This window comes from Pseudorca crassidens, chromosome 13 (assembly GCF_039906515.1).
Source record: "Pseudorca crassidens isolate mPseCra1 chromosome 13, mPseCra1.hap1, whole genome shotgun sequence".
NCBI lineage: Eukaryota > Metazoa > Chordata > Mammalia > Artiodactyla > Delphinidae > Pseudorca > Pseudorca crassidens.
The window spans coordinates 66,323,397-66,336,397 of NC_090308.1; the positions used below are offsets into that span (position 1 = coordinate 66,323,397).

Below are 13,001 nucleotides of genomic sequence, written 5' to 3' on the forward strand. Positions count from 1 at the left end.
AAAAGAAAATCGTTGGTGAACTTCTGTGAGCGGGTGTTATCTGACCTAGGGGGAGGGTAGGATGAATCCAGACTGAGGGCAAAGGCCCTGAGACTGGAGGACTAAACAGTTCTTTGTCATACAAGAGGTAAATATATACCTGTTTGCAATTTCACTCCCTTTGAGCCGCATCAAAGTTTTCTCCTTCTACTTCAGACAGCTCTCCCCCATGGGAAGATAGCGTTTATTTTCTCCAAACCACCAGTCAAGTAGCTGAAGGGAAAGTAAAGGGAAGGGCCTTTGCTTAGGGGAAAGTGTTGGGGTTTGGAAGTCATCTGTGGGGGCTGAATCCTTCTTGCACCACAGACTCTATAAGACCTTGAAGTTCTCTACCATGATTATAAAGAAAGGGGTGGTAGTACGAGCTCGGGGAGTGTGGTGGAGATAATGAGATGACATGTGGAAGGAGCTGGACAAATAGGTGTTCAGTGAATTATAGACAGTAGTAGAGGTGATAAAAGAAGCATTGGGCACATGCCACATTCACAGCCAGCATTCATTCAAAGGATTTGTTTTCTAGCTTTCCTCATAGGTATTAAATTCACATTAGAATTTGTGTTCTTTGTAGCTGTCTCCTGCCTTAAGAAACCGTTTTACAGAAATATGGTGCCCTCAAAGCACAAGCCGTGAAGACTTAACTCAGATTATCAGCCATAATCTTCGCCCAGGATTGTCTCTGGGCAGAACAGATCATAAAGGTGAGAGTGTTCGGGTGGTGCCGGTGGGGTGTGTGTGTGTGTTGGAGTGAGGGAAATAGCCATGTTTAGCAGTAGGTGTGTATGGCCTGTTCTATGGAGAAGTGATAACAAATAGATCTAAAGAAGACGTGATACTAGCCTATTGCCCTCTACCGAAGTACCCCTTCTTCACCTTGCTTCCATCACTGGGTTACTACGTTTTAGCTTTCTGATTGTTTCACCTGTCGGCCATCTTTATATATAAGGCGTATTTGTTGGCTAAAGATAAGGAAATGTGGTTTAAATTTTAATCATTACCACCGTTAGAAAATGTTCATAGAATTTTAAACTGCATTTCCTTAGTAGTTGTCACTTTATTTTATTTTAAATTTTCCTTTTATTATGAAAATTTCAAGCACAAGGAAAATAGAGTAGTATTTTAAAAATTCTCATAGACTTGTAACCTAAATTTAATAATTCTTAAAATATCCAGTAAGAGCCAAAACATTTATTATACTTTTTTTTTTTTTTCAAATTAAGCCTAGATTGCCCTGATTAATCCCATATTCTCGGCATTGAATGGGCTAAATTTAGGACATAGATCTGGTTCTAAGCCTTAATACAAACCCTAATACAAGTAGTTTTTTGGATCATTTTGCCTCTCTGTCTTAAAGAATATAAAAGGATGTCTGCTTCTTTGAGATTGAGGTTCATGGATATGTTCAGCTTTTTAAAGGCATGCTAAAGCACAGCTTCAAAAATAGGTAGGATGGCTGTGGAGAGTAGGTGCATGGGTCCCAGCCTCATCTGTGGTATATTAGGAAAGATCGGCTCTTTAGTCACCTGAGCACAGACTTCCTTTTAAGAAGGGCCTTTACTGAACCTCAGTATTCACGGGTGTACACAGTGCTGTCTGAACAGCTGGAGTTCCCCTGGCTCCACCAGTATCACAGCTACTCAGTGGTGCAGAATTGACTAAGCCTGCGACTCCCAAACTCACCTGGACAACTTGTTTAAATATAGCTTGCAGGGCCCTGCACCCAGGGCTTCTGATTCAGTCGGTCTGGTGTAGGGCATGAGAATTTGCCTTCCTAACAAGTTCCCAGGTGGTCCAATAATATTGGTCTATAGCCCACAATCAGAACTTGTGTGTTACCTTGGTTGTGTGCATTGGTGCATTTATGGTGAAAATTCAAGTAAAAAGAGAAGACAGAAATTGTTAAGCTGGCATGGTTTGTCTTTCGGCTCTGGGTTGGGACTGGGTCGCCCAAGGAAGTAACCTCTGAATCTCATATGGACTGCTTACTCTTCTGAGCTACTTGGATTGTGATAAGAATGGCGGAGGATACAACTGCTGTTAAGCTGCCACGTTTGCTGCATCATCAGTGCTTTTCATGTTTAACTGAGCAAACTGTTCCTCCACAGGGCATAAGCACTGGGACCCCTAGGACTTACTCTGAGCCTTATGGCTTGTCCTTAAGGAGCTTGTTTACTCCATGCTTTCCAGGCTGCATGGCAGCAGACATCCCTGGGGAGGCATTAGAGACCCTGAGGGAACATGGAGCATGAGGGAGAAGTGGCTTAATAATTTATATCAGTCTTTTCATTTGGAAATGGATCAGGGTGGCACAGCATAAAAACATTTTTTAAATTGTGTAATATAAAACAGGAAATTAGGGAATTCCCTTGCAGTCCAGTGGTTAGGACTCCATGCTACCACTGTAGAGGGGCACAGGTTCGATCTCTGGTTAGGGAACAAAGATCCCACGAGCCGCACACTGCCAAAAAAAAAAAAAGGAAACTAGACATAGCTTTTCCCCAGATTTTCTTTAAGGATATATATGATTCACTGAATTTAATATTTCAACTATTATGGATTCTAAATTGATTTAGGGTATTTAAGATATATTTACTGCATCGTCTTAATGAAAATATAAATACCACTGTGGGTACCACTTACTTTCTCTATTATTTTTGGTTCACAAATCTCTATAGTAGTATTATGCATACATTGATAATATTACAAAAAGATTCTGTAATGAAACCTTTTCTATATTTGACGTATTGATGAAATTGATGTATTTTAAAAAAATGGATCTCTGAAGGGCATGTGGGCTGCTTTTTCCATTCTCAAACTCTCATTGACCAGTATTTCTCAAAGCATTCTCTTTTCATTAAAATGACATATTGTTCAGAGCTTTTCTTTGAGTTGTATTTCTAGAAGTAGAAATTAGGAACTTCCGAGCTCCCATTAGTTGTGGCCAGATTGCTCTCCAGAAAGTTGGCCCCATTCACAGTGCTGCCAGCAGCTTAATTAGTTCCCCAACCAGGGATTGAACCCAGGCCCCAATACTGAGAGCGTCGAGTCCCAACCACTGGACTGCCAGGGAATTCCCGTCATTTTTTTTCTTTTTAATTACAATGAAATCTATTATTTTATCCTTATTAATTTAATGGATATTCTAAAATTTCATTTTCTTTTATTACTAGTGAATGGAGCATTCTCTGTAGTTTATTTAAAAATAACTATTATTTTACACATTGCTATTTGTGTATTTTTGCATAATATTCCTTAATATATTTATCATGTAGGTTTCTGTCTTCTATTATCTTCAATATTTGTTGTTAAAAAATACATATATGGGGCTTCCCTGGTGGCACAGTGGTTGGGAGTCCGCCTGCCGATGCAGGGGACGCGGGTTCGTGCCCCGGTCAGGGAAGATCCCACATGCCGCGGAGCGGCTGGGCCCGTGAGCCGTGGCTGCTGAGCCTGCGCATCTGGAGCCTGTGCTCTGCCAACGGGAGAGGCCACAACAGTGAGAGGCCCGCGTACTGCAAAAAACAAAACAAACAAACAAAAATACATATATGAACCCATCCCATCCACTTTATCTCTGATGATCTTCTGTTTCTTTAATAGTCATGATTTAATTTCTCTTTATTAATGGATAAATTATTTCATTTTCCTTAAGTCCTTGATTTACTTCAGATTTTTTCCACTCTGAAATGTGGATCCAGGTACTCATGTTTAACATCTAGCTTTTGAAACAGTATTTAATTTCTTTCCTCTTGTTAACTAGACTTTCCCCCATGAGTTGTCATTTTACGTTCTGTCTTAAGATTTGTGTTTTTTTCTCTAATTAGTATTTTTCTTCTAACCAGTTTGCAGTGTAGCTTGAAAGCTGTTATTGTATAGTCTACTTTTTATTACAGCAGTGCTGATTCCTCATCATATTTTCTTTTTAAAAAGCATTCCTTGGTATTCATACTTTTTAGATAAATGTTTACTATTGACTTCAGAAGTTATATGAAGTACTCTACTAAATTTGATTGTCATTGCTTTGAATGTCTGTGTATGACTTAAGTATTTTGTTTCCAGACAAATATTTTACAATATGAAATTGTGAAAATTAGAATAGTCATTAACTTGAACCACGCAACATAATTTGTGAATCCTCTGATTTGCTAAATTGTGATTGATGAACAGATGGACCAAACAAACAAAAAACCTAGACTGAATGCCACTGGAATCATGATAATCCCCATTCCACTGAATCAGTTAAAAATATATATAAATCTGTATGTTTTCTAAAATCATTGTGTCTTGTCTTCAAAATTATATCTGAACATGAACCAAATGATATTTCTTTGAGCTGTTTTCAGGGTGCTTTCTTAGACTTTAATTCTCAAAGTTTTCTTTCTGGTGTTTTTTTGTTTGTTTGTTTTGGTAGGGGTAGAATGTGTTCTTGAACCCTACGGGAATGTGATTAAAGCCGTGGACCCCATTTGCTTAGAAAAAGTATTAATGTACATTCACAAAAATTTGCATATAATCTCATGAAACATAGATCCCTTTTAAACCATCAGTGGGCCCCAGGTTGCAAATCCCTGTCCAGCGTCTTCCCAAACAGCAAATACCTTTGTTTTCTTGTGTCTTAGGGGCTGACATAGCTGAGGTGATGCTGGATTTCATTGACTGGCTGACCCACCAGGAGTTTGGCCGAAGGTGTGTGGTCAGTATCAGAGATATCCTGTCCTGGGTTAACTTCATGAACACAATGGGGGAGGAAGCTGCTTTGAAAAGGCCGGAGACCATCTCCACAGTGACGTCTTTTGTCCACGCCGCCTGCCTGGTGTACATAGATGGAATAGGTTCAGGTATGTTGTCTGTTAGCTGGTGAGAACAAGGGGTGAGGATAGAGGGGACTGTGAGGTGGAGCAAGCCCAGACCTCTGAGCCAGATGCCTTTAACATTTCCAAGACTCACAGTGGGTCTCTTGTTCTTTTACTCTTTTTGAGAGGCGATTGGTGTAAAAGATACGCGAAAACTTTTCATTGCTTATAGACCAGGGATTTAGTAAATGTGAAGCAGCGCTTATGATAGAAAGAAGGCTGCTGGGAACGCTTGTGCTCCTGAAGAGCGTCACATGGCACCTCTGAATGAGGTCGTTCAGAGTTCACGGGCCTGAATCCTGTGGTTGGTTTTAAGCTTACTACAATTTTATTAAATTTAATGTTTAAGTTTTTTCAGCCATGAAAATTAGAAATACAGCCCACATGACTAAAAGTACCATATTAGTTACTCTTTTCTCCAGACTGATTTCTCACAGAGTGACTGGAGTGCTTTACTGAATAAGCTGCTACTGAATTGATGACGTGACAGTTGTGGGGAGAGGGGAGTCACACTCCTTCTTAGGGCTGCTTATACTAGCAATCGTATTTTGGCTGTGATTCAGGAGCCCGTCCTAGAGTTCCTGCTGAGTGGTTGTGAAGCTGGGTGCCCTGCTGTTGTTTGATGGACCAATCCTCTTCCTTTAGGGGTAACTTCATCTGGGTTTGGTACGGCTCTCTTGGCTCGCAAAGAATGTCTGAAATTCCTAATCAAGAAACTTTCCAAGGTCGTCCGACTTACAGAAAGTCAGAAAAACGAATTGAAGATTTATGACAGACTCAAAGCCAAAGAATTCACTGCAATAGATAACCTTTGGGGAATTCATCCATTTTTTATACCAAGGGGTAAGAATGATTTTAAATAAATAAGATTCTCTTCTTGTGGTTTACAAATACTTGACCTTTATTGTGACTTTTAACTTTACTGTATCATGATTACTTTTGAACTAGAAATCTGAGTTAGAATCTGACTTGGCGTAATCATAATTGTATGAGTGGTTAAAAAATATATAACAGGCATATAAAAATAGAAAATATAGTCTTTAATACATGAGTAAATTGTCCCATAAAAATGCATTTATATGTTTATTATTTGGTGCTCAAAACAAGACCTTTCCTATAGTGGTAATTCAGCCCATAATGTTTCAACTATAGAACTTTATCACCTTTTACAAAAACAGTTTTGTGAACCCTTGAGGGCAGGTGTCACTCATCTTCCTGTCCCTGGCATCTGCCACATAGCCTAGCAGTCAAAGGCATTCAGAGAATGTCTGCTGAGTGAGTGAATGGATGAATAAATGAGTGATTAAATAGGAAATGCAGGTGGATTTCAGTTCTAATCCTTGCTCTTATTAGGTTGCCTTTGTCAAATATTTAAATGAGGCAGTTATATTAGATATCTTTCCAGGGCACTCTGGACTTTTCGGATCGTTGCTTCTCTAGCAGAGTCATCTATTTCTTGTCCCTTCTTTCCTCTCTGTGTCAAGAATTGTTGAGTGCCTGGAATGTGTAGAGGTGCAGTGGCAGTTAGCGGGGGTTCAGTGGTGAACTAAACCAGCCCAACTTCCGGGCTGAATGGAACATTGCCCCTTTCCCTCTCCCTCTTCAACAGTACTGTCTTCATCCCTGATGGGGTTCCCCCGTGATCTAACCATTAGGTCCCTTCCCCAAGCCATCATGGTAGTATTCAGTTCTCTCGTGTAGGAGCTGTGTGCTCGTGGCCTGGGACTGGGGTGGTCCTTGCTTCTGCTTCCGTAGCTGAGGTAATAAATGTTTTCCTAGCCCCACTGCCTCCAAACTGATGTACCAACAGCTTCTGCCAGGAGACATAGTGGCATAAATATTAAGCCCTCTAAGACTGTTATTAGTCCTGCACTTCAGCTGTATTATGGGTTAAGGATGCATCCTGAATTGTCTTGGTGGCCTAAAAACCTTGGATGAAATTGTTTATATGGGCTTATATACCAAGCTTCCATTTGACTTTTAGGAAAATACAAGTATAAGGTAAATTGTACAAGTACATGTAGTAGTAATTCCAGGTGTAGGTTGTGAAAGGAAAGAAGTATGCTTGCAGTTTCGACCTATATGAGTATGTATAGATGTAGGTGTAGGAAGTGCCGAGATCTGTGTAGTAGGCACAGTTGAAGAAAGTATGCTGCTGGCTCTTCCTGGAAAGCATTTCATGGAACCAAAAGTGAGGAAATATCAAAATAGGACTAAGCGTTTTCACCACAGATGGTACTTTACTGACTGACAGTCTACTTGGTGGATTCTTTTAATCTCCAGTTGATATATATGTATGATTTGGTGATGTCCAGCTTATATGTGGCTTTTCTTTTCTCCATTTCAGGACCTGTCTTGCACAGGAATAATATCGCCGACTATGCACTCAGTGCGGGCACCACAGCTATGAATGCCCAGAGGCTCTTAAGAGCTACAAAACTGAACAAACCTATCCTCTTGGAGGGCTCCCCTGGTGTGGGCAAGACGAGCTTGGTGGGAGCCTTAGCCAAGGCTTCAGGCAACACACTTGTCCGAATCAACTTGTCAGAGCAGACGGTAAGCTTAAGTCATGCTACAGCTGATGGGGGTAGGTGTAGGGAGTAATGTTTTTATCTATTTTTTGTTTGTTTTGGTTTTCGGTTTTTTTTGTGGTACGCAGGCCCCTCACTGTTGTGGCCTCTCCCGTTGCGGAGCACAGGCTCCGGATGCGCAGGCTCAGCGGCCATGGCTCACGAGCCCAGCCGCTCCGCGGCATGTGGAATCTTCCCGGACCGGGGCATGAACCCGTGTCCCCTGCATCGGCAGGCGGACTCTCAACCACTGCGCCACCAGGGAAACCCTGTAATTCTCTTTTGAGAGGGAATCACTCATTTCAGTTTTTATTGTAATACAGCCTCTCTATTTTTGTCCTTTCTAAAAATATTAATTACAGATAAAATGACCCTTTAAACAATCTTATGAAAATATGGGACAGAGATGACAAATTAAATAATCTCCTGGGATGGGGTCTGGGAGGAGGGCCTGGGCATTGTTTTTGGTGTGTGTGGTTTTTGTTTTTTAAGGTCACCAATTTATTTCCAAGTATATCCGATGTTGAGAACTATCGATCTAGAGCTCCAGTTGATAGATGCTTAGACTGTTATGATGATAAGATGCTTGGGGCATATCTGGGCTCCTGGTAAAGAGTTCTGGGATTGATTAGTTCTCTCTTGGGGGTAAGACTAAAAAGTGGTACAAGGCCTAAGTATTTACCATTTTATGTTTGGGGTCTTGGGATCTAGTTCATTTTCTGTGTAATGTTGGCTTTTCTCCATTTCTTCCTCCTCTCAAAGGACATCACAGACCTGTTTGGAGCAGATCTACCTGTTGAAGGTGGCAAGGGAGGAGAGTTTGCCTGGCGTGATGGCCCCTTGCTGGCAGCCTTGAAGGCAGGCCATTGGATTGTGTTGGATGAGGTGAGAGGATGGCCCATTGTGCCAACGTGGGACTACAAGTGTGAGAAATGGGGGTGGGGGCAGAATTTTTCGAGGCTTGAGGGCACTTCGCAATGGATGATCATGCTCTTGGCTAGTAAAGGCAAATTCTCTGATGAAAAGAATCCTCCGTGGTCTCCTTTATGAATAAGAAAAGTCACTTGTCAGAAAGCATATACAGAAGTCCCCCCATGTATAGGGTTGGCCAGAAAGTTCGTTTGGGTTTTCCCGTAGCATCTTACGGAAAACCAAATGAACTTTTTGGCCAACCCAATATAACCTACAAACTCTCCTACTTTCGTGAGCTAGCCTCCAGAAAAAGTGCCTCTTCACTAGTTATATGCTCTAGTCGCTGGCAGGCTTGCTGTATTTGTATTTATTTTCAGAGATAAACGTAGTTTACAAATAGTGCCAACCACCTCATTTCAGCAGAGAGGCTGGGGAAAGTTATAGTAGGAAGAGACATAGAAAAATGGTGAGAAAATGGTCAATGTTATATGTGCACATGGGATAAATTAATGACCAGAAAAACAGAGCACATCATGTGATATGTGATAAGTGTCGAATCTCTGTGACTGACAGGTAGCTAGAGAGATATGGAGAAGTGAGGCACAAAATAAAAAAATTGAAGGTTGTGGCCAAAGGGTTTGAGTTAGTTCGGGATGTGCAATGTCAGTTCCGGAAAAGATGAGCAAGTAGTTGTGTAGCTTAAATGATTTGAGTGATGAAAGTGCCACAGATGACTTTTGACACAGACCCTGGCAGGTTCCCTAGATTCAGACCCCCCTTGCGTCTGCAGTAAGGGGGATGGATTCCTTTTCTGCTGAGCTGCTTCCTAATTACCAGATATTAAAGAGAAGGAGGGTTTTGGTTTTTGTTTTATTCCCCCCAGATTTTTTTGAAAAAGATATGTGATAGAATAATCATCAGCCAGGAAAAAAAGAGTGCCTTGTTTCAAAGCTAGAAGACTACTGACCATAGTCATATTTTGTGGAAATGCACATAGGGACTGCAAGGCATTCTGGCCTTGCAGTCACACATAAGAGCAGCTTTTAGAACTTGACCCGTATGTGGGTATATAGGAGAGTTTGTGTTTTGAGTGCTTATGTAAGCATGACACTTGAAATTCTAATATAGTCTGATTTTTGGCCCATTTGCATTTTACTGATTCACATTTCACAGTTGAATTTTTCCATGTTACCTAAAAACCACCCATGCTTCACATCCCTGAGCTCTGAACTTAGCATCTGAGGACCTCCATTCAGCTCTTTTCATTTCTGGCGCTCGCACAAATCCTCGTGTTTGTTCTTGTTGTTCACAAAACTGTTGGCATAGTTAGATCTACTTTATGTAGTTTATGTCATGACTTTGAAGCCCATTTGGAGAGTTTATTCAGTATTTGAGCTGGGAAGGATGTTTATTTAAGTATGTAAAGAGCTATCTTACTTCACCTTAAAAAGTCCCAGAGCGAAAGTGAGATATCTTTGTATTGGAAAGTTTCTTTTGTAAGCTATGATCTATAAAGTAGGCCAATATAGGAGCAGATAATGGATACAGTTTTATTTTTGAGACTAATTTAACTGCTTTAAAAAATTTTAACCTACATACTCAGTTTACTTAAAATTATTATTACTTATTATTATTTACTTATTATTCCTATTTTATACACCCCAAATTTCTCTAACATATATATGAAATAATAGGATGAGTACACATCAGTTCAGCTTGAGAAGCAGAGTGTTACCAATGTTGTTTGAACTCCTTCCCCCTTGAGGATAAGACTACTTTTTGTGCATATTATTCTTTCGCTTTTTGTAGCAGCTATACAGCATATAAAATAAGTATATGCTCTTTCTTCTCCAAATAGCTTAACCTGGCTTCGCAGTCAGTCTTGGAAGGACTCAATGCTTGTTTTGACCACCGAGGAGAAATCTATATTCCTGAGTTAGGAATGAGCTTTCAAGTGCTGCATGAGAAGACGAAGATTTTTGGTTGTCAAAATCCTTTTAGACAAGGAGGCGGAAGGAAGGGCTTGCCCAGGTCTTTCCTAAATAGGTTTACTCAGGTAAGATTTGCTGTTGCCCCAGAAACCAAAGGTGGTGTCAGTGGCAATAATACTGCTGACACATAGCTATGAGGGTGCCCACTATGAGAATGAGACAGGCTCAGTGTAATGATCTGCTTCTCGATTTCATATCTTTATATGTTGGATATCAATGTGACTGATTCCCATAATCACTTCTCTCCTGCTGCGAATCCTTTGTCTTAGGTCTCAGAGGACCTGGTATGTTATCAGTTGGAGGAAAGTAAGATGACCACCATCTTGAGGATTCTATTACTGTGCTCAGAGATTAAGGCCAATCTTTGACCTTTTCAGGTGTATTTGTGATCTGTTAGAACATTAAAAGAGTATTTTATAATGAAAATGCATTTAAATCTAAGTAAAATAAAGTATAAAAAACTACCATGAAGAAGAAAAAATCCAGTATTCTCCATACCAAAGTCAGCCACTATTAATAGTTGGTATCTTTTCTTATCACCTTTATTCTCATTAGCAGCAGAAGGTGTGTGTGTGTGTACACGTAGGCTTACATGTTTTAACATCTTTTTTCAAAGTTTGGCTAATGTAGTGGCTTGGAAATGCTTCTAGATGTTAGCTTTCTTTTATGCCCCATCCCTTGATAATTAAGAATTTACTGAGTATCTTTTAAGAAATTTATTATGAAAAATTTCAAACATTGAAAAGTTGATCAAATTTTAAAATGAATGCTCATATACCTACCATCTGGATTTTTTAGAGCATTTTACATAATATATAGGAAGCTAAAATTACAAATATACTTAAAAAAATTACTTGCATGTCTTTCTCTAATTCACTAGAATGAAGCTAACAAGAAAACCCTCTTTTGCTCTATATTTCAAAGATTTTATATAATTCCGTATCCTAAAAATGCAAGAAAAGAAATTTCTATAACTGAAATATATATATTACTGAAGTATTACTACTTTGGTGTTAAAATAAAAATTTTACGTAAGTCACAGTAGTCATTTCTGGTGTTTGGTAAAGAGAAACGATGTCATTTTTTCATGTTATTTTTGGATTTTCTAGGTCTTTGTGGATCCCCTTACAGTAATAGACATGGAGTTCATTGCCAGTACTCTGTTTCCAGCCATTGACAAAAGTATTGTTAAAAAAATGGTTGCTTTCAACAACCAAGTAAGTACCTACGTGTATTATTTGTTCTTTGTTTTTCTGATTTTCTCACTTTCTCAACATGGAACACTAAATTACCAGTCTCCGTAACTAAGATAAATCACATAGACTTCTAAAAGTTTCTAGTGGAAGGCAAGCTACTCATTTGAGGGTTACAGTAATTCAGTTCTGTTGCATGTATCATTGTCAATGCTTACAGGGTATTCCTGGCATTGAGAAGTCTGGATTGGGAGAAGGAGACATCTGAATCAAGCCTCTTAGTCTCTGTTTTGGATTATGTATGCATTCACGGTACACTGATAGTACTTAATGCAGTGCCTAGCAGTGGTACATGCTTTCCCAGTAAGGGTATTTTCTTTTTAGATTGATCACGAAGTGACTGTCGAGAAGAAATGGGGACAAATAGGAGGACCCTGGGAATTCAACCTCCGGGACCTTTTCCGCTGGTGTCAGTTGATGCTAGTTGACCAGTCCCCTGGGTGTTACGATCCTGGTCAGCATGTGTTTTTGGTCTATGGTGAAAGAATGAGAACCAAGGAAGATAAAGAAAAGGTGAGTTTCATACTTGCTCTTTGCATTTCTTTCTATCTGTAAGTTGATTTCTTCCTGAGGGACAGAAGGGGGGTGTACTCATTAACAATACCAAACCCAGTAAAGCTGCTTGGAAATTTAGAAGTTACGAGAAGAAACTAAGCATTCACCTGTCTCAGAGTCTCATAGTGTAGTTTGCTTTGGAGGACACAGTTTGCTTATCCATCTAAAGCCCCATGATTGCAGACCTACTTTAACAGTATTGCCCTCCATTAATAAAGGCTTGGTCTTTATCACCCTTCCAGGCACAAAAGTGCGAAGCAGGAGGAGACAGGTGATAACCAGTAGAAGAGGAGGGCTTTCTACTTTTAAATAAATGTCAAATTGCAAAGTATTTTATCTAGAAAAGATAAATAGATGAAAAGAGAGAGGAAATTCTGTATCTAAATGGAAGTAAAAATATCCCTTTGTAAGTAGAAAACACCACCAGAATTTCCAACTTAGTAAACCAATAATGTGTGCATTGCTTTGTGGTATTTCAAGTCCAGTTCATGGAAAATTCACAACAGTTGCAGGTGGGAGGTGCTGTCATGACCTCTTACAGATGAAGATCCAAGGCTCAGAGTCATGGAATCTCAGTGCAGCAAGTGGCAGAGCCAGCTCTCTAGCACAGACCTTTCCACTTTGCCTGCTATTCCTTCTACTGTATCACAGTTGTTTACAAACAAAGTAACTTACAGATTCATGTGAGTTAGAAACAGTAACCTCCTTACTGACCTGAAGATGTGGCTGCCCATGGCACAAGTGACTTTCACACACTTGAATCTGCTACTAAGAGCACAGATCCCCTTTTATGTGGCATCCAGAGTCTAGCCCAGTGTTAACATCTCATTT

The 13,001-nt window shown here is 39.9% G+C and overlaps 1 protein-coding gene across 1 annotated transcript in view; it reads left to right on the forward strand.

Annotated features, from left to right (window-relative positions):
* Window positions 1-13,001, forward strand: part of MDN1 (midasin AAA ATPase 1) — a 155,097-nt gene that overhangs the window by 67,001 nt on the left and 75,095 nt on the right. Inside the window, exons 33-40 of the mRNA XM_067702559.1 lie at window positions 608-737; window positions 4,656-4,874; window positions 5,535-5,732; window positions 7,237-7,445; window positions 8,222-8,344; window positions 10,230-10,427; window positions 11,472-11,579; window positions 11,940-12,128. Coding sequence (XP_067558660.1) covers window positions 608-737; window positions 4,656-4,874; window positions 5,535-5,732; window positions 7,237-7,445; window positions 8,222-8,344; window positions 10,230-10,427; window positions 11,472-11,579; window positions 11,940-12,128 — 1,374 coding nt within the window. The remainder of the gene's footprint in view (window positions 1-607; window positions 738-4,655; window positions 4,875-5,534; window positions 5,733-7,236; window positions 7,446-8,221; window positions 8,345-10,229; window positions 10,428-11,471; window positions 11,580-11,939; window positions 12,129-13,001) is intronic.